The sequence below is a fragment of the Bombina bombina genome, chromosome 5 (assembly GCF_027579735.1).
Source record: "Bombina bombina isolate aBomBom1 chromosome 5, aBomBom1.pri, whole genome shotgun sequence".
Taxonomy (NCBI): Eukaryota; Metazoa; Chordata; class Amphibia; order Anura; family Bombinatoridae; genus Bombina; species Bombina bombina.
The window spans coordinates 270,494,087-270,516,737 of NC_069503.1; the positions used below are offsets into that span (position 1 = coordinate 270,494,087).

Sequence of the window (22,651 nt, forward strand, 5' to 3'; positions counted from 1 at the left end):
TGGCTGGATATTTCAACAAGACGACGCAAAACACTACTTAAAAAAATCTACTCTGGCATTTATGCAGAGGAACAAGTACAATGTTCTGGAATGGCCATCCCAGTCCCCAGACCTGAATATCATTGAAAATCTGTGGGGTGATTTGAAAGGGGCTGTCCATGCTCAGCGACCATCAAACCAAACTGAACTGGAGATGTTTTACAAGGAGGAATGGTCCAAAATACCATCATCCAGAATCCAGACACTCATTACAGGCTATAGGAAGCGTCTAGAGGCTGTTATTTCTGCTAAAGAGGCTCTACTAAATATTGATGCAATATTTCTGTTGGGGTGCACAAATGTATGCACCTAATTTCGTTTTAATGCATATTGTACATTTTCTGTTAATCAAATAAACCTAATTTTACTACTGAAATATTACTGTGTCCTTCAGTTATTTGATAGATCAAAATGAAATTGCTGATCCAAACACCCAATTATTTATAAATGAAAATCATGGAAATTGTCAGGGGTGCCTAAACTATTGCATACGACTGTATATAAGTGCATTGGAGCCCTTTGCATTTAAGTAGATGAAAACATGAAAAAACATCTTTAAGCAGTATTAATTTTTCTAATAAAAGTTTTAACTATGTATTTACTGTAAATATTTTACATTTCTATGTTCTGAACATAACAGAATATGTTCTAAGTATTTATAAATATATATATATATATATATATATATATATATATACCCATATATATAATCACGTATATAACATAAATTATGCTTACCTGATAATTTTCTTTTCTTCCGATGGAAAGAGTCCACAACTGCATTCATTATTTTTGGGTATTCAGAACCTGGCCACCAGGAGGAGGCAAAGACACCCCAGCCATAGGCTTAAATACTCCTCCCACTCCCCTTATTCCCCAGTCATTCTGCCAAGGAACAAGGAAAAGTAGAAGAAATATCAGGGTGCCAGAAGAATAAAAAAAAAAATACGCCCCACATAAAAAAGACGGGTGGAGAGCTGTGGACTCTTTCCATCGGAAGAAAAGAAAATTATCAGGTAAGTATAATTTATGTTTTTCTTCCTAAATGGAAAGAGTCCACAGCTGCATTCATTACTTTTGGGAAAACAATACCCAAGCTATAGAGGACACTGAATGCCAAAATGGGAGGGTACAATAGGCGGCCCATTCTGAGGGCACCAGGCCTGAAAACCAATACCCAACAAAATCCTGCTTCGTCCGAAGCCGAGAACAACTTTGAAAAATAGAAGAAGACCCAAGGACACTGACCCACAGATAGTCCACAAGCCTTGATAGAGACAGCAGGAACTAGACTCGACTGAGCCAACAGCCTCCAGGAGACAACATTGCCCAGCAGTCGGTCTCCAAACAACACGCCCCTTACTAAAGAAAGAGAACAAGCTACCATAATCCACAGAGAAGGAAAGACACAGAGAAAACATGAATGTACTTGCAAAGTGCGGCTAATCCCCCTTAAGGGACTCAAGGCGCTGCTCATCATATTAACCTCGAAAAGGAGGAAGGCTGAGTAGTTCTCGCCGGGGATCATCTTGCAACCCTCGGTTTGCTACAGTCCAGAGTAGCCACAGTGCATTAGTATGCTAAGATAGCTCTCCAGCTAGCATAAGGAACTCCATATCAACAGAGATCCACCAGTCTCATAGAAACAAGGGGAGGCAATGCCCAGACCCCAGGAAAACAGAAACCACGGGATAAGGCCGGGAGTCCAGAGAGGATCTTCCCCCAACACAGTGCAACCGCACTCTAAAAAGCAACTGAAGACAAAGGTCCCCAAGTCTCAAAAAGGTAGCTCAGAATACCGAAATATTCAGAAACAAAACCTCGTGCAGCAAGCTCAGATAGGTCTGATGAACAACACCAGAAGCAAAAACACTACACACTGCAGTCATCTAAAAATGACTCTGAGACTTAAATACTTGCAGAGCAAGCAGAAAGCAGCTGAAGATAGGATCCTTCAGATTGCTAAGTATTGACTAACCAGCGGATAACATCGCAGGCTATCTAAGAGTCGCCAGTCCTTTCCATAAATCCTGAACATGGAGAAAGGAGAAACCTCAAGAGGCTTACCGTACCTCGAATGCTCCAAGGACAAATTTAGCAGAGCAACAGATCTCAGATCCTGCTCCAACCCCAGACCAGCCCAAGCGACAGATGTGTCTGATTGACAGTGGGGACAGAAAGACCCCAACCACAAGCCCCCAGGGAATGGTCAACAGAGCTCGGGTGCCAACCCCATCCGCTCCTCCAAAATAAGGCACTCCCAAGGAGAACCCCCTGCGACCTGGAACAGATTAGAATCTGTAGGGAAACCTGTCACGGCTCTCTTAGACAGTCTCTACGTAGAGAGATCAAATTACAACAGGTGGAACAGAGCCCACAGAGCAGCAGATGCTGCCCCTTACAGCAATAAGCCACCTTATCCAACCTCCTACACACAGGGCAGGACAAAGACCCTCCAGAGCGAGGAACCCCAGCTCATAAGGAAGACAAACTATCCCCTCAAAAGGGAAGGGCACAGATAAGAACAGCGTACATGTCCACAAGACATGAAGCCATAGTATGATCAAAACACGGACCGAATGAAAAAATCATCCAGACACCAATGTTGACCCAACAGAGAAAAAACTCCCTTATAAAGAGGAGCACACTCAGTCCGAAGGACAATTCAGGCCTTAAAGTTGATAACCAGTACCCGAAGGTAGATGTAAACTCTGGCCTTCCTGCTTGCAAACCCAATGAGCTAGTCCCTATGTTGCAAAATAGGGTCCCTGAAAAAACTGGGTCGTCCCGAACCAGTCCACAGGATCATAAGTCTTTAGACATCCAAGAAGGATCCAAGATAAGAACCATGGACCCGGGACCCAGAATCGTTCTAGAACAAACGACACCTCCAGGGAACACACGATACCCCGTCTGAAGCAATCAGACCTCACAGGGGATGAGAACTTGTAATTCCCAGCCCAAAGGGAAGAGAACACCCTTAGCTGGAGGTCAGCACCCCCCAACAAGGTGGTAGGCCAAGAAAAAGTCACGTAATTTCTCTAGAGCCCAAAGGCCCCAAGGGCAACACTAAGGGAAATGAGAATGAGAACAGAGTCACCCGAAATAGAGTAGAAGAAAGGCTAGTCTCCATAATCCTTTCAGATTAATGTTCCAGAGGACCACACCCAAGGGAGAAGAATGCAAAGCATCCCGAACCCAGGCAGAAAAACATCCCCTAAGCAAAAAGCTTGGAAAAAGATCCCCCCTGATATGGAGACGACTAACTCCCAAAGGAAGACAAAGCCTCACGGCCTTCACTTTCTAATGAAGTGGCCAAAGCCGCAAGAAAAACTGGACGAAGTCCAGAAAGTCTCAACCCAAAGGAAGAGAACCTCTAAAAGGAACAAGTCCTAAAAGGACACTTCCAAAGAGACCATGAAATGCAAAACTGTAAGAACGGCGGTATGAAGGACCTAAATCCTCCAAGCCTCCCACCCACAACAGGAAGGAACACTCTAGTTTCCGGGGAAAATCGGAAACGACTGAGCATGTCGCCGCGGATCTCAACAGAGTCTCGGCCCACTAGATTGAAAAGCGAATAAGGACTGAACCAATCCCCCATGCCCCTAAGCAACTACGGGCCCTCAAGTCCTCTCAGGATGCTAGTTGAAGCTTGTAAAATGAAACAAGAAAACAACACAAATCATATTGTGATCACTAGGTGCCCTCACCGGACCAACCGGACATAAAAAGGTGCCACATGTCTGAAATAGGCCTCAAAGACAGAAGGATTTGTACCCAGTCAGGACCAGCCTGAAACCCCAGCACTGTCAAGGTCACAGAGTCTCCCCTGAGATGGAGGGATAAAGAACAGTCAGACAGACTTTTGTAAACAGTGCGACCACAAAATCGCCAGTATCAATTCCAGAGAAGAAAGTTCCCGAAGGAAACATCACACCACAACCTGAGCTTTAGGCAGCCCATAGGTTATCACCCAGAAAGAACAGACATCCCCGCAGGACCAGCCCAACAGGGGTCCGAGACTTCTAAGCTCAGAACGGGAACAGGATACACAAGTAACAAAGACTATAAGAAGATTACTTCATACCCTTATGTCTATGCATGCAAGCCAGTCGAATATTAAGACTGAGAATCCCCAGACCCATTAAGAGTGGAATCCAGCAGCGCTAAAAATGTGCCTTAGTAGAACACGAAGGCGCGCCAGTCTAAAACGAAAGGCGCAACATACTTCCGCCGGGACAAAAGAAAACACCGCCCCTGAAGGTTGACCCCCTGAGGCCTCAGGTGCAGTCTCTCCCCCGGAGGGCTGAATTGGACCAGGCGATCCCACACCTGATGAGCCCCAGTTAACGGAACACGGACAACATCATGCGCACACTCCCGGGAGGTGAGGTGCAGATGCGCCAGCGCCAAAGATATGGCCATGCGGAACCGTGTTGTAACCTCCGGTGGGAACAGGCCACACTCCATAGAAGAATAAGTAGCCTTTGGGTTACCTGCATGTGTAGTAAGAGTTGGTGGTAGGGAACTCGTCTCATGGGAAATAGAATCCACAGAGGTGGATGGCTCAATGGGCACCTGATTCCCAGATCCTGAGGAACAAAGCACTCTAAAACGGCATTCGGAACATAACTGATGGGCATGTATCACCCAGGCCAATTTATATTCTTCGCAAGAAGTAGAGTCTGAATCCGAGACATCCGTCTACAAAAAAATCAGACTCCTCCATAACTGGGACACTAAATAAAAAATGCACCAATAAGAAACATCTAAACGGCACCTTACACCCCCAATGGCTGGGGCACTCACTCGCCATGGTCAGGAATGTGGAAATAGAGGCACAAAGTAAACCGTGCAGTCCATGCAAAAGCACGCCCGACCGTAAAGGCCACGTCACTAGACATGTTCCAAAACAGCCATGAGCCGAAGCAACACTACACAGTAGCAGAAAGAATCACATAACAAACATGATTATAACCCCCCCCCTGTTCAATAACCGCCCTCAGGAGATATTAACCCTTGATTCCTAGATACAAAAAGAAGCCTCAATAAGACCCTATGTTAAAGTTATCCCCGAAAGGTTGTAGCCCCTCTCGGATAAACAGTTGTAATTACAATACATTGATGATGAAAGTAAAATGAAACAATCTTACTGAAATCTACGTCGTGGAACAGGAACACGGCCCTTCAAGTGTGACAGATAGCAGCATCGCTTCTGCCATGGACTTGAGAGAAAAAAGCAGGCAGCGAAACTCGTCAATGCTGATTGTTTGTGGAGCTGTTAATATGAGTCGAGATGGTTTCACAGAAAGACTCTTCCTGCATCTTCAGACTGTAACTTTCACTTATGCTCTCACTGAGAGGCTGACAGGACTACTTAAAACTCCAGTCCCATGCCGAAGAGTACTACCTTCCATAAGAGACTATCGAAAACTTCTGACACTTCTCTGCCAACCTCCTGAAACGAAAGGCAAAGAATAACTGGGGGATGAGGGGAGTGGGAGGAGTATTTAAGTATTTAGCTGGGTTGTCTTTGCCTCCTCCTAGTGGCCAGGTTCTGAATTCCCAAAAGTAATGAATGCAGCTGTGGACTCTTTCCATTTTGGAAGAAAATATATATTATTATAATTATCATGTATTTGTATAGCGCCGCCAAATTCCGTAGTACTGGGTACAGTGATAGGGGTATACAATGACAAGGATTTGTGATAAAATACAAAACATAATAAAACTAAATAAATCTAGTACAGGAGGAACAGGGCCCTGCTCCGGTGAGCTCACATTCTACAGGTTTAGGGTGCAGAGACATAAGGTTGGGGGTAGCTTGTCACATCGGTTTTAGTTGAAGCAGTGAGTCAGACAGTTCATGTATTAGTTTGGTTCGGATGAGGGATGGTAAGCCTCTCTGAATAGGTGGGTTTTCAAGGAGCATCGAAAGCTATACAAGGTTGGAGACAGTCTTATGGAGTGGGGTAGATAGTTCCAGAGGACAGGAGCAGCACGTGCAAAGTCTTGGAGACGGGAGTGGGACGTAAAGATAACAGAAGTGGAGAGACATAGGTCAGAGGTTGATCGAAAAGGATGGGATGGGGAATATTTCACGATGAGAGAGGAAATATAGTTTGGAGTTAGACTGCTGCGTGCTTTGTAAGTTAGGGTTAAAATACTTTAAATTGTATTCAGAGTGTATGGGGTGCCAGTGTATAGACCGGCAGAGCGGAGAAGCTGATGTAGATCGGCGACTTAGGTGGATGAGTCTAACAGAAGCATTCATAATAGATTGGAGGGAGGAGAGGCGGTGTTTTGGAAGGTCATTTAGAAGTAGATTGCAATAATTAATGCGTGACAAACTGGGGGAATTAATAAGTATTTTTGTAGTTTTTTGAGTAAGGAAGGGACAAATTCTAGAAATGTTGTGTAGGTGTGAACGGCAGGATTTGGTAAGTGCTTTTATTTATATATATATATATATATATATTTATATATATATATATATACTGTATATATCGCCAAACAGAAGAGCACTCCAAATGCGACCCGTCCTCAGACATACAAAGAACCATCGTTGGAGGGATACATGAGCAGCACCCAGGGCATTAACGTTGTTATTTTAGGAGTGCACTTTGTTTGGATTATATATATATATATATATATATATATAAATACCAATGCAACAGGTATAAAAACCAATACCAACACAAACAAAAGAAATAAGCATTCCTATATATAAGATTCCTATACATTTGGAATTGCAACAATTTCCTGGGCGAAGTGGTGCATTATGTGCCAGAAATGCAGGGGTGCCAATATTTTTGGCCATGACTGTGTATGTAAATATATGTATTATAGTTTTTTACATTCAAACACCTTATCATATACCATATACATTTTAACCCACATATCTTTCTTTATTAATATGTATATAAATAGTTTTTTTTATTAGATAGTTTATAAATAGGTGTAACACTTTATTTTAATGGTGTGTTTGGTGCAACTTTTTATTTAGCCCTAACCTTTTATGCAAGGACTTCAGTCGCACTAACCCGATGAGTGCAAATTTAGGTTGTGCTTGTGCAGTCGTGTTTACTTTCAACTTGTAATATGAGCAAAAGTTAACGCGATATCATGCCGCCGCTAACTATAGCACGCCACTTGTAATCCAGGAAGTTCAATTTATAGTAATTTCCTTACATGTTCTGACTTGCATGTCACATCACAAATGTAAGTTCTGTTGTGATCTTTGCAGGGCAAATATTGTTTCACTGCCCTTTGAAGAGATATCAAGACTTCATTAATGTTACTATATGTGCAAATGACGCAGAAATTAGTAAATTTCTAGTATGTGTTGTAACCCATTAAGGACATGGTGATGTAATAAAGACTCTTAGATCTGTTACATCATGGATGAAAGAGCTTTTCCCAGAGTGACATGAAAATGCTAATATGTGTGATATGACATGCAAGTCAGAACATGTGTAAACTTGTCTAACAATACACTACAGTGTCTAAGGATCACAGCATTTTTATGTAACTCTGGAAAAATTTGAGCGCAGTTAGGGGTGAGCGAAACATTCTGATAGCGTTCCACTTGTAATCTAGGGGTCGATCCGATATAGATCGTAGTTTGCGGCGCAAGCGAGGGAACCCGCGTCGCCCGCAGTTTCAGCTCGCAACTCGAGCTATCCCATATACGGCGCCGTCAGATGCTAACGTGCCGTAAGTCTGACAAACCAGCGATGTCCAGAAATCTGCGCAAGTACAAATTTCTGGCGTCGCCAGTGACTTGCGGCACGTTAGAAACTGCCGGCGCCTACAAAACCTGACTAAAGTCTAAATCACCCGCACTGTCTAACACGCCTCCCTAACATAGCCCGACAAGTCTAACACGCCTCCATAACATAGCCCGACACGTCTAACCCTCTATCCGCTATCCCCCCTCACTATCCTAACAATAAAATATGTATTAACCCCTAAACCGCCGCTCCCGGAGCCCGCCGCTACCTAATAAAGTTATTAACCCCTAAACCGCCGCCAGCTATATTAAATCTATAACCCCCTAAAGTGAGCCCCTACCCCGCCGCCATCTACCTTACCTACCCCCTAAAGTGAGCCCCTACCCCGCCGCTATCTATTTTAAAATTATTAACCCCTAATCTAATCCCCCTACCCCGCCGCCATCTATATTAAATTATTTAACCCCTAAAATACTAAACTATCCCTACCACTAAACCTAAGTCTAACCCTACAAATAGCCCTGAAAAGGGCTTTTTGCGTGGCATTGCCCCAAAGTAACAGCTCTTTTGCCAGTCCTTAAAAGGGCTTTTTGCGGGGCATGCCCCAAAGTAACAGCTCTTTTGCCAGCCCTTAAAAGGGCTTTTGGCGGGGCTTTGTCACAAAGTAATCAGCTCTTTTGCCTACAATCTACATCCCCCTACACCGCGGCCACCTATAATAATTGTATTAACCCCTAATCTAATCCCCCTACACAGCCGCCAGCTATATTAACTATATTAACCCTAATTATATTAGGGTTAATATAGTTATTATATTATATATATTAACCCTAATTATATTAGGGTTCATATAGTTAATATTGTTATTATATTATATATATATATTAAGTATAATAACCCTATCTAACTCTAACATCCTAACTAAACTCTTATTAAAATAAATCTAATATTAATATTATTAATTAAAATATTCCTATTTAGAGACATGATACTTATAGGCAAGTAACATTACCTTACTGTAACCAAGGAACACTTAGGCCCATCTAAGAACAATCCCACCATTAACAATCTTATGTGTTCATAATGATGTGAAAGTATGCAACTGTAATGACTTGCAATTGTTTGTTTTTTCTCTTGTTGTTTATATCTTATTTCTCTCAATAAAAATTTATATTTAAAAAAAAAAATATTCCTATTTAAATCTAAATACTTACCTATAAAATAAACCCTAAGATAGCTACAATATAATTAATAATTACATTATAGCTATGTTAGGGTTTATATTTATTTTACAGGTAAATTGTTAATTATTTTAACTAGGTATAATAGCTATTAAATAGTTATTAACTATTTAATAGCTACCTAGTTAAAATAATTACCCAATTACCTGTAAAATAAATCCTAACCTAAGTTACAAATACACCTACACTATCAATAAATTAAATAAACTACAAATATCTATCTAAAAATACAATTAAATAAACTAAACTAAATTACAACAAAAAAACCCACTAAATTACAAAAAATAAAAAAAAGATTACAAGATTTTTAAGCTAATTACACCTATTCTAAGCCCCCTAATAAAATAATAAACCCCCAAAATAAAAAAAATTCCCTACCCTATTCTAAATTAAAAAAAGTTCAAAGCTCTTTTACCTTACCAGCCCTTAAAAGGGCCTTTTGTGGGGGCATGCCCCAAAGAAAGCTGCTCTTTTGCCTGCAAAAAAAATCACAATACCACCCCCACAGGTAATAACTATTTAATAGCTATTATACCTAGTTAAAATAATTAACAATTTACCTGTAAAATAAATATAAACCCTAACATAGCTATAATGTAATTATTAATTACATTGTAGCTATCTTAGGGTTTATTTTATAGGTAAGTATTTAGATTTAAATAGGAATATTTTAGTTTATAATATGAATTAGATTTATTTAATAAGAATTTAGTTAGGGGTGTTAGGGTTAGATAGAGTTAATATAGTTTATATAAATACTATAGTAACTATATTAACTATATTAACCCTAATATAATTAGGGTTAATATAGTTAATATATATAATGTAATAACTATATTAACTATAATATACTTAGGGTTAATATAGATAATATAGCTGGCGGCGGGGTAGGTAGATTAAATTAGAGGTTAATAATTTTAATATAGATGGCGGCGGTGTAAGGGGTTCACATTAGGGGATAGATCAGTTAGATGGTGGCGGTTTTAGGGGCTCACAGTAGGGGGTTAGTTTATGTAGATGGCGACGGTTTAGGGGTTAAATACTTTATTATGGATTGCGGCGGGGGATCGCAGTTGACAGGGAGATAGACATTGCGCATGCGTTAGGTGTTAGGTTTATTTTAGCAGATCGCGGTTGACAGGGAGATAGACATTGCGCATGCGTTAGGTTTATTTTAGCAGCCAGTTTAGGGAGTTACGGGGCTCCAATAGTCAGCGTAAGGCTTCTTACGGCTGCTTTTTGTGGCGAGGTGAAAATGGAGTAAGATTTCTCCATTATCGCCACGTAAGTCCTTACGCTGTATATTGGATACCAAACTGCGCGGGTTTGGTATACCTGCCTATGGCCCAAAAAACTACGGGCGACGGCAGAAATATACGCGCGTAACTTCTAGGTTACGCCGTATATAGGATACCAAACCCGCGCAATTATTGGCGTCGCCGACTTTTGCGGGCGACGATTTTTATCGGATCGACCCCCTAGTATTTAACAGTTCACAAACTCCCGGAAGCTTAGTTGTAGATAGGGACATGAAATTGAGCTACAATCCTTTAAGGTATTTCCTGTAACCATGTTTTACATACGTTTTAAAATGATGTATCTTAAAATGTTCTGAATTTGCAAACTCTAAAAATATTATTAACAAAATAAAAATGCTTTTTAAAATATGACTAATTTAATTTGAATAAAATTCCTACATTACCTTGCCAGGAGTTACTCCTTGGTCGTCCGTTTTCACAGATATCAGAAACATGTTTTGTGTCTGGGATCCTCTCGCTCCATGAGTGTGACATGCCATTAGACCTGCAAGAATAGAAACATCTGCTTCCATTCATCTGCTATGATCAGTAACTAATTAAGTGCTCATGTTTCTAGTGCTTGACCAACATCACAAAACAAGGCTTTAGATACAGAACAAAAACAAATAAAGAAGATTTAAAAATAAATGAGACACAAATATAAAGACAATCTAATAACGTATATAATGAGGAGGACTGCAATACAAAGCTCATCAAAAGAAACACGAACAACAGGCCCACATGGTTTGTTTGTTTTTTAACCTAAATAAGCTTGTACTCGTTTTCAGCTAATACAATGGCTGCTTTCTTTGGGACTTGGATAACTAAAAAACTGACAAAATAAGCTTTGATTTTCTAAGTGTCCATTAGAATATGACAAATGAAAAAGAACAACAAAGGGTATTGTTCATTATTAGTGGAACTGCGTACTAAACCTTACAGACCAGAGTGATTAATCTGAGGCATAACAATGCAGCAAGACTAACAAGATGCATGCACTTTTTATCCAATATAAATATACATAACATAATGTTAATATAAATATACATAACATCAAATAAAGCTGTCAAAAAGCCGCGGGGCGATGAGCAGCGGACTGTGAGAGTTATCACTCATCCGATCTCGCTGCTCTTCGGCTTTTTCCCAGCTTTATTGCTAGCCTGTCACTAAGCACCCACACTAAACTACACTGTTCTATCCCTATACCGGCGCCCCCGGAGCCTCCCGCAACTCAATAAAGTTACTAACCTCTAAACCGCCGCTCCTAGACCCTGCCGCAACTCTTATAAATGTATTAACCCCTAAACCGCCGCTCCCGGACACCGCTGCCACCTACAGTATACCTAGTAACCCCTATCCTGCCCCCCCTATACCGTCGCCCTCTATAATAAAATTATTAACCCCTATCCTGCTGATCCCGCACCTCGCCGCAACTAAATAAATAGTTTAACCCCTAAACCGCCGCTCCCTGAACCCGCCGCAACCTATATTAAACCTATTAACCCCTATCCTGCCCCCCCTACACCGTCGTCACCTATAATAAATGTATTAACCCCTATCCTGCCCCCCACTACACCGCCGCCACTGTAATAAAATTATTAACCCCTAAACCTAAGTCTAACCCTAACCCTAATGCCCCCTAACTTAAATATTAATTAAATAAATCTAAATAATATTTCTATTATTAACTAAGTTAATCCTATTTAAAACTAAATACTTACCTTTAAAATAAACCCTAATATAGCTACAATATAAATAATAATTATATTGTAGCTATCTTAGGATTTATTTTTATTTTACAGGCAACTTTCAATTTATTTTAACTAGGTACAATAGCTATTAAATAGTTATTAACTATTTAATAGCTTACCTAGCTAAAATAAACTGAAATTTACCTGTAAAATAAATCCTAACCTAAGTTACAATTACACCTAACACTACACTATACTTTAATAAATTATTCCTATTTAAAAATAAATACTTACCTGTAAAATAAACCCTAATATAGCTACAATATAAATAATAATTACATTGTAGCTATCTTAGGATTTATATTTATTTTACAGGTAACTTTGTATTTATTTTAGCTAGTTAGAATAGTTATTAACTAGTTATTAACTATTTAATAACTACCTAGCTAAAAGAAATACAAAATTACCTGTAAAATAAATCCTAACCTAAGTTACAATTAAACCTAATACTACACTATCATTAAATTAATTATTCAGATTGAGCTTGCATTCTATTGGCTGATCGGAACAGCCAATAGAATGCGAGCTCAATCTGATTGGCTGATTGGATCAGCCAATCGGATTGAACTTGAATCTGATTGGCTGATTCCATCAGCCAATCAGATTTTTCCTACCTTAATTCCGATTGGCTGATAGAATCCTATCAGCCAATCGGAATTGAGGGGACGCCATCTTGGATGACGTCCCTTAAAGGAGCCTTCATTCGTCGTAGTCCGTCGGTGAAGAAGGATGTTCCGCGTCGGCGGGAGGAAGATTTAAGACCCGGCTTGGAAGATGACATCGCCCGGATAGAAGACCTCTTCAGCGCCTCTTGGAAGATGACATCGCCCGGATCGAAGACTTCTTCAGCGCCGCCTGGATGATGACTTCATCGGATGGAAGATTTCTTCAGCGCTGCTTGGAGGATTAACTTCTTCCGCTCCGGATGTCCACTTCGGTTCCATCGCTGCTCGGCTGAGTGAAGACGACTCAAGGTAGGATGATCTTCAGGGGATTAGTGTTAGGTTTTTGTAAGGGGGGTTTGGGTTAGATTAGGGGTATGTGGGTGGTGGGTTTTAATGTTGGGGGGGGGGTTGTATTTTTCTTTTACAGGCAAAAGAGCTGAACTTTTTGGGGCATGCCCCCACAAATGGCCCTTTAAAGGGCTGGTGAGGTAAAAGAGCTTTGAACTTTATTTAATTTAGAATAGGGTAGGGCATTTTTTTTATTTTGGGGGGGTTTGTTATTTTATTAGGGGGCTTAGATTAGGTGTAAGTAGCTTAAAATTGTTGTAATATTTGTAAAATGTTTGTAAATTATTTTTTTATTTTTTGTAACTTAGCTTTTTTTATTTTTTGTACTTTAGTTAGTTTATGTAATTGTATTTAATTGTAGTTATTTGTAGGTAGTTTATTTAATTAATTTAATGATAGTGTAGTATTAGGTTTAATTGTAACTTAGGTTAGGATTTATTTTACAGGTAATTTTGTATTTCTTTTAGCTAGATAGTTATTAAATAGTTAATAACTATTTAATAACTATTCTAACTAGCTAAAATAAATACAAAGTTACCTGTAAAATAAATATAAATCCTAAGATAGCTACAATGTAATTATTATTTATATTGTAGCTATATTAGGGTTTATTTTAAAGGTAAGTATTTAGTTTTAAATAGGATTAATTTAGTTAATAATAGAAATATTATTTAGATTTATTTAATTAATATTTAAGTTAGGGGGGGGCGTTAGGGTTAGACTTAGGTTTAGGGGTTAATAATTTTATTACAGTGGCGGCGGTGTAGTGGGGGGCAGGATAGGGGTTAATAAATGTATTATAGGTGACGACGGTGTAGGGGGGGCAGGATAGGGGTTAATAGGTTTAATATAGGTTGCGGCGGGTTCAGGGAGCGGCGATTTAGGGGTTAAACTATTTATTTAGTTGCGGCGAGGTGCGGGATCAGCAGGATAGGGGTTAATAATTTTATTATAGAGGGCGACGATATAGGGGGGGCAGGATAGGGGTTACTAGGTATACTGTAGGTGGCAGCGGTGTCCGGGAGCGGCGGTTTAGGGGTTAATACATTTATAAGAGTTGCGGCAGGGTCTAGGAGCGGCGGTTTAGGGGTTAGTAACTTTATTGAGTTGCGGGAGGCTCCGGGGGCGCCGGTATAGGGATAGAACAGTGTAGTTTAGTGTGGGTGCTTAGTGACAGGCTAGCAATAAAGCTGGGAAAAAGCCAAAGAGCAGCGAGATCGGATGAGTGATAACTCTCACAGTCCGCTGCTCATCGCCCCGTGGCTTTTTGACAGCTTTATTTGATAACTTAGGCGAACGTATTCATAGTCCGCGGCGGCGAAGGTAGGCGAGCTTAGGCGGGCGTATTGGGCCGGCGAAGGCAGAAAAGTAGACGACTTGATAACTACCCCCCATTATGTTAATATAAATATACATAACATAATGTTAATATAAATATACATGACATAATGTTAATATAAATATACATAACATAATGTTAATATAAATATACATAACATAATGTCCCCTGGATTTATTAAGAATTTAAAAAATATGTTAGTAAGAAAATATCTCTCTGATTCCTATGTTATATGTGCAGGATGAATAAACAAACTGACAAGGAATTATAACATGCAACAAAATCCCACAACCTAAAGACTTACTTTTTTAACACAACCTAAAGACTTACTTTTTTAACACAACCTAAAGACTTACTTTTTTAACACAACTTAAAGACTTACTTTTTTAATAGGACCTAAAGACTTTCTTTTTTAATACAACCTAAAGACTTACTTTTTTAACACAACTTAAAGACTTTCTTTTTTAATACAACCTAAAGACTTACTTTTTTAACACAGCTTAAAGACTTTCTTTTTTAACACAACCTAAAGACTTTCTTTATTAACACAACCTAAAGACTTACTTTTTTAACACAACTTAAAGACTTACTTTTTGAATACAACCTAAAGACTTACTTTTTTAACACAACTTAAAGACTTACTTTTTTAACACAACTTAAAGACTTTCTTTTTTTTAACACAACCTAAAGACTTTCTTTTTTTAACACAACCTAAAGACTTTCTTTTTTTTAACACAACCTAAAGACTTTCTTTTTTTTAACACAACCTAAAGACTTTCTTTTTTTAACACAACCTAAAGACTTTCTTTTTTTTAACACAACCTAAAGACTTTCTTTTTTAACACAACCTAAAGACTTTGTTTTTTTAACACAACCTAAAGACTTTGTTTTTTTAACACAACCTAAAAACTTTTTTTTTTTAACACAACTTAAAGACTATGAGCTAGATTATAAGTGGAGCACAAAATATCGCTTCTGCAAAAGCAATATTTGTGCTCCACTTAGTAGTACCAGCTCATGCAAATGTACGCTGGTATTACAAGTTAGGTGTAATGCGAATGAGAGCACACTTCCATAGGCTCCAATGGGAGCCTCGTTCTCATGCCATGAGACACGGCATGAGAACTAGTGCAACGAAGGGGGTAAGTCATGCAGCGATAGGCAGCAAATTGTAAATATATATCTATTTACACATATTAACACATAAATATATATATATATATATATATATATATATATATATATATATATATATATATACATATATATTTACAGGGAACACACAGTTCCCATAGACCGCTATGTAAAGGCACTTTTCACCAGCCAACTTTAACCCCTCATAACTGCTTTTTGCAGTATTTTTTTTATTAAAAAAAATGCTATATTTTTTTAATAATAAAAAAAAGAATATTCTTTTATTTGGGGGCAATTGGAGATTATTTTGAAAAGTAACCAGAGTTCTGACCTCTGGTTAATTCTTTGTGCGCTAATTGTTACCACAAGCTCACAGTAACAATAACCAGCCACTTGTAATGGCAGGTTATTTATCGCGTGCCCATAAAGGGGCGAATTTGCCCGTTTACAAGCACGCAATAAATTAGCGCTACACTTGTAATCTAGCACTTAGCCACTTACATTTTTTAACACAACCTAAAGACTTATTTTATAAACACCTTACTTTTTTAAGTGTCACCTTTTCTCCAAGTAATTTTGACACCGTAAGCACTCAATCTATTATCACTATTCTCACTCTCAGAATATCATGACTGATTCATGTACCCTGAGACCCAATAAATTAAATGGAACTAGATGAGACAATTACCATGCTTTGGAGAATTTACTGAGTACATAGGAATTCAAAAGATTTTTCAAACCCGAGAGAAGTTATTTAATAAATAATCTAATAGAGTGGATTAAATGTAATTAATTTATTTACATATCTGAAAAACCTTTCTTGGACTTCAGAGTAATAAAGACACCACTGACAAAGAGTGAAACATACGTATAGATGATAGAAATAAACTGACAGATGATAGATAGATTACAGAGAGAGATGAGTGGATAGATAGTTGGAGGGATACATGTATAGAAAGACAGATGGTTAATATATAGATTATAGAGAGATGAGTAGATACAGTGATAGAGAGATAGATTATAGAGAAATGAGTAGCTAGATAGATAAATGCAGGGATACATGTATAGAAAGACAGGTGATTAATAGATAGATTATAGAGAGATGAGTAGATACAGTGATAGAGAGATAGATTATAGAGAAATGATTAGCTAGATAGATAGATGGAGGGATACATGTATAGAAATATAGGTGATTAATAGATAGATTATAGAGAGATGAGTAGATAGAGTTATTGACAGATAGAGAGATAGATTATAAAGAGATGAGTAGATAGATAGATAGATAAAGGGATACATGTATAGAATGAGAGATGATTAATAGATAGAATATAGAGAGATGAGTAGATAGAGTAATTGACAGATAGAGAGATAGATTATAAAGAGATGAGTAGATGATAGATAGATAGATAGATAGATAGAGGGATACATGTATAGAATGACAGATGATTAATAGATAGAATATAGAGAGATGAGTAGATAGCGTGATTGACAGATAGAGAGATAGATTATAGAGAGATGAGTAGATAGATAGAGGGATACATATATAGAATGACAGATGATTAATAGATTATAGAGAGACTAGTACTAAAGCCCGTGTACACGGGCCATTTTTTTCAGAACAGCGGTCCCACCCCTTGCTCTCTCCCCCCTTTCTTTTGCTCTCTCTTCCCCCCTCTCTTTTGCTTTCTTTCCCCCCTCTCTTTTGCTTTGTCTCCCCCCTCTCCTTTGTTCTCTCTCTCCCCTCTTTTGCTCTCTCTCTCCCCTCTTTTGCTCTCTCTCTCCCCTCTTTGGCTCTCTCCATCCTTTCTTTTGCTCTCTCTCCCCCCTCTTTGGCTCTCCCCCCCCTTTGGCTCTCTGCCCCCCCCCTTCTCTTTGGCTCCCCCCCCCTCTTTGGCTCTCCCCCCCCCCTCTTTGGCTCTCTCCCCTCTTTTGCTCTCTCTCCTCTTTGGCTCTCTCTCTCCCCTCTTTGGTTCCCCCCCCCCCCTTTGGCTCTCTCTCCCCCCTCTTTGGCTCTCTCTCCCCCCTCTTTGGCTCTCTCTCCTCTTTGGCTCTCTCTCTCCGCCCTCTTTGGCTCTCCCCTCCCCTTTGGCTCCCCCCTCCCCTTTGGCTCCCCCCCTCTTTGGCTCTCCCCCCCCCCTCTTTTGCTCTCCCCTCCCCTCTTTGGCTCTCTCCCCCCTCTTTTGTTCTCTCCCCCCCTCTTTGGCGCTCTCCCCCCCCTCTTTGGCTCTCTCCCCCCCTCTTTGGCTCTCCCCCCCTCTTTGGCTCTGCCCCCCCCCCTCTTTGGCTCTCTCTCCCCCCTCTTTGTCTCTCTCTTTGGCTCTCTTTCCTCTTTGGCTCTCTCTCTCCCCCCTTTTTGGCTCTCCCCCCCTTTAGCTCTCTCCCCCCCCCCTTTGTCTCTCTCCCCCCCCCCTCTTTGGCTCTCTCTCCCCCCTCTTTGGCTCTCTCTCCCCCCTCTTTGGCTCTCTCTCCTTTTTGGCTCTTTTTCCTCTTTGGCTCTCTCTCTCCCCCCTCTTTGGCTCTCCCCCCCTTCTCTTTGGCTCTCCCCCCCTTCTCTTTGGCTCTCTTCCCCCCCTTCTCTTTGGCTCTCTGCCCCCCCTTCTCTTTGGCTCTCTCTCCCCCCCCTTCTCTTTGGCTCTCTGCCCCCCCTTCTCTTTGGCTCTCTGCCCCCCCCCTTCTCTTTGGCTCTCTGCCCCCCCTTCTCTTTGGCTCTCTGCCCCCCCCTTCTCTTTGGCTCTCTGCCCCCCCCCCCTTCTCTTTGGCTCTCTGCCCTCCCCCCTTCTCTTTGGCTCTCTGCCCCCCCTTCTCTTTGGCTCTCTGCCCCCCCCTTCTCTTTGGCTCTCTGCCCCCCCCTTCTCTTTGGCTCTCTTCCCCCCCCTTCTCTTTGGCTCTCTGCCCCCCCCCTTCTCTTTGGCTCTCTGCCCCCCCCCCTTCTCTTTGGCTCTCTGCCCCCCCGCCTTCTCTTTGGCTCTCTGCCTCCCCCCTTCTCTTTGGCTCTCTGCCCCCCCTTCTCTTTGGCTCTCTGCCCCCCCCTTCTCTTTGGCTCTCTGCCCCCCCTTCTCTTTGGCTCTCTGCCCCCCCTTCTCTTTGGCTCTCTGCCCCCCCCTTCTCTTTGGCTCTCTGCCCCCCCCTTCTCTTTGGCTCTCTGCCCCCCCCTTCTCTTTGGCTCTCTGCCCCCCCCCCCCTTCTCTTTGGCTCTCTGCCCCCCCCTTCTCTTTGGCTCTCTGCCCCCCCTTCTCTTTGGCTCTCTGCCCCCCCTTCTCTTTGGCTCTCTGCCCCCCCCTTCTCTTTGGCTCTCTGCCCCCCCTTCTCTTTGGCTCTCTGCCCCCCCCTTCTCTTTGGCTCTCTGCCCCCCCTTCTCTTTGGCTCTCTGCCCCCCCCCTTCTCTTTGGCTCTCTGCCCCCCCCTTCTCTTTGGCTCTCTGCCCCCCCCCTTCTCTTTGGCTCTCTGCCCCCCCCCTTCTCTTTGGCTCTCTGCCCCCCCTTCTCTTTGGCTCTCTGCCCCCCCCTTCTCTTTGGCTCTCTGCCCCCCCCTTCTCTTTGGCTCTCTGCCCCCCCCCTTCTCTTTGGCTCTCTGCCCCCCCCTTCTCTTTGGCTCTCTGCCCCCCCCCTTCTCTTTGGCTCTCTGCCCCCCCCCTTCTCTTTGGCTCTCTGCCCCCCCCTTCTCTTTGGCTCTCTGCCCCCCCCCCCCCTCCTGCTCCCTCTCTGGCTCTGTCTTCACGGGACCCCGCCCGGCCACGCCCCATCGTGGCAACACCCGCCCGGCCACGCCCCTCGCGACGCACGGCCATGTCCCTCGCGACGCTCCCGTCGGCCACAAACAGCTGTGAGGTCTGGGGAGCGCGTTGCCGCTTCTCACGCAGCAGACCTCACAGCTGTTGAGTAGCTCGCGCTCCCTATCTCACAGCTGCTTGTATGCTGTGTAGCGCTCCCAATCTGTCAGCTGTCAGCTATGCCGAGGTGCGTGAGAATAGAATCTAAGGCCAAGTGTTTGTCTGTACTGCGCATGACGGCTTCAGACAAACACTTGTCTTTTATAATATAGGATGAGTAGATAGAGTGATTGACAGATAGAGAGATAGATTATAGAGAGATGATGACAGATGATTAATAGATAGAATATAGAGAGATGAGTAGATAGAGTGATTGACAGAAAGAGAGATAGATTATAAAGAGATGAGTAGATAGATAGAGGGATACATGTATAAAATGACAGATGATTAATAGATAGAATATAGAGAGATGAGTATATATAGTGATTGACAGAGAGATAGATTATAGAGAGATGAGTAGATAGATGGAGGGATACATGTATAAAATGACAGATGATTAATAGATAGAATATAGAGAGATGAGTATATAGAGTGATTGACAGAGAGATAGATTATAGAGAGATGAGTAGATAGATAGATGGAGGGATACATGTATAAAATGACAGATTATTAATAGATAGGGAAGAAAAGAAATCACTTGCTGGGCTCTGCTCCTCTCTTCGAAGAAAATTCCTACTCTGGATCTTTAACTGGTTATCTATTAGGTGGGATATGCATACCCAACAGCAAGATGGTATTCTATTATTATTTATATTAATCATATATAATTATACAAAACTGCATAATATCCATATTAATTTCCTTTGTTATACATTTCAGTTTTAATATTTTCATAAAGCTATACTAGAACTTATAGTACTTACAAGTTATACTAAAATGATAGTATTGACAGTAAACATTTCAGACTCTTTACATGCTAATAGCTTGCAACAATACATTTTCATCATGTATCCTTAACCAGACATGGGTGAAATAGCCACCACTGTAAAACAGTTCTTTTTGTAAAAGTGCCAGAAAGGCTGCCCTTTCAAATATCAGAGAAAAGTTGTATTATGGCATTATACTGATTTGTAAAAATGGACCAATATATTCCCCATGCAATCATTTGTCCTGATAGGAAAAATAGTATTAATGATAAATGTCTAATTTGACTTTAAAGGAGCCGAATAATATTGTAATATTATTTAGTGCTTATCGAATTTCTTTTAGATTTGTAAAGAAAATCATCCACCAGGAAAACATGGTTGTTAGAAAAACTCTCAGATGTCTTATTTAGGAAAAAGCTGCATTTATATTTCAATATTTTATGTGATCATCAAAAAATGTAATCTTTTTAGACAAGATGCTGCAGTACGTCTAAATATTATACCTAGGCTCAAAAGTGGTCCCTTTGAAGTCAAAGAATTAGGAATAACCAGGGATGGAAATGGGGCACCGTAAGGCTGTGCCACATACCTACACCCAAGAAGAAAATCAGAATTCCACATAGATATATAATTTTTCTTTAATCCCTCCCCCATGCATGTATCCAGTTTGGGGAACCCATTTCCATTGCTGGGGATAGTCTTAATAAATATTCCATAAAGAAGAAGAAAAAGTAATCAAACCTTCTGCAAAATAATGAAATGTTCTGACTAATGGAATAATGTGGGATGGAACAGGCAGATATCTGAAAATGCGACAGAATAGCAGACCTCTTCTTAGAACTAGATGCAGAGTTAGAGCTGACTCCGGGAGGCAAGTCGCTATAAAAAGAATCGGCATCTCCAGGCTTTTTTACATAATCTCCCTGCGGTATTTCTCTAAAGCATAATAGATATTGCAAAGTCAGAAAACAAGACAAGCACACAGAAATGACACAGACGTAAAGCCGTATTAGTTCAGAGTGAGAAACAGATAGGGATAATGGAACACATATGATACATTATCAATATATACAACATGAAAAACTTCAACAACATTCTGACAGTCTACAATGGTCAAGTAAACTGGAAATAGTGCACTGTTTCATTTAGTTATTAGGTATATTGAACATTCTGTGGAGTGGTGCAGTATAGAGGAGCTGCCTCTAAATAATTTGCAAATATTATTGGATCAATGTCAGTTTTTTGCATCAGTTTAAACCAAAATTGTACTTTGTATTTAGTTTTATCTTAAATTCAAATTGATACAGCAATATCAGTTATGTACTTCCTACTAATGCTCATTGGCTGACAGGCACTTTCTACTAATGCTCATTGGCTTACAGGCTCTTCCTGCTAATGCTACTATTGTTCATTGGCCCTTTCTAACAGTGCTCATTGACTAACAGGCACTTTATACCAATGCTCATTGGCTGGCAGGCACTTCCTACTAATGATTATTGGCTAATAGGCACTTCTTAACCATGCTCATTGGCTGATAGGTGCTTCCTACCAATGCTCACTGGCTGATAGGCAGTTCTTACTGATGCTCATTGGCTTTTTCAGGCAAACAAATCAGTAGGTTTAAATAACAGAAAACCTACTTACAATAGTAATGTGGGGTATACAAACTGTACTAACAAATAAACTTATTATGCTTCATGTACTTTTGTACATATCCACAAATTAAAGTAAATATAAATTAAAATGTATTTTGCTCCTCTTTACTATACACCAGTTCCAACATGTATAATAACATGATTTCTTAGTTCACATCTGATTTATAATTATGCAACATTATCATTATGTATTTATTGTTGCTATACAGTGCTGATTTGCAATTCAATATAAAATGTGGTTCTTATAACCCCCCAAAAAAAACAAAAAAAAAACCAAAGCATTCAAAGCAATAATTGTCTAAGTGTGGAAGAGGCTTTATGGAAAAATTAGATTTTAAAAGACAAATTTATGAAATTGCAGCATGTGGCAAGTTACATTCCCTGGAGACGTTAGTACACTTGTTGTTGAAATGTGCATATAGCTCAAGATTTATGAAAGAAAAAAAAGTAGAGGAATAGCCATTGCCAAAACTCAGTACCTATGCACTAAAGTGTTAGAAAAGACAATTATAGATCTAATTGTGGTAATTTGACATCTTAGTATGTAAGATACTCCAAATAATATTTGCTTGCATCCTATTCGCTAGAATAATAAAGCTAATTGCTGTAATAATCAACATGGCTGTCTAACTTAATACTTGTATCACATTAAGTATTACTCATAGAATGGTGGATATTATGCTTTGCTAGGGAGACTCTTGGTCACATTTTATCTTATCTCATTGTATTGGCAATTATTGTATCTGATTA

At 40.4% G+C, this 22,651-nt stretch overlaps 1 protein-coding gene across 1 annotated transcript in view; it reads right to left on the reverse strand.

The window, feature by feature from the left end:
• ADAM22 (ADAM metallopeptidase domain 22) overlaps positions 1-22,651 on the reverse strand; it is a 707,952-nt gene that overhangs the window by 93,781 nt on the left and 591,520 nt on the right. Inside the window, 2 exon segments of the mRNA XM_053713991.1 lie at positions 10,719-10,819; positions 20,988-21,182. Of these exon segments, the coding sequence (XP_053569966.1) occupies positions 10,719-10,819; positions 20,988-21,182 (296 nt within the window).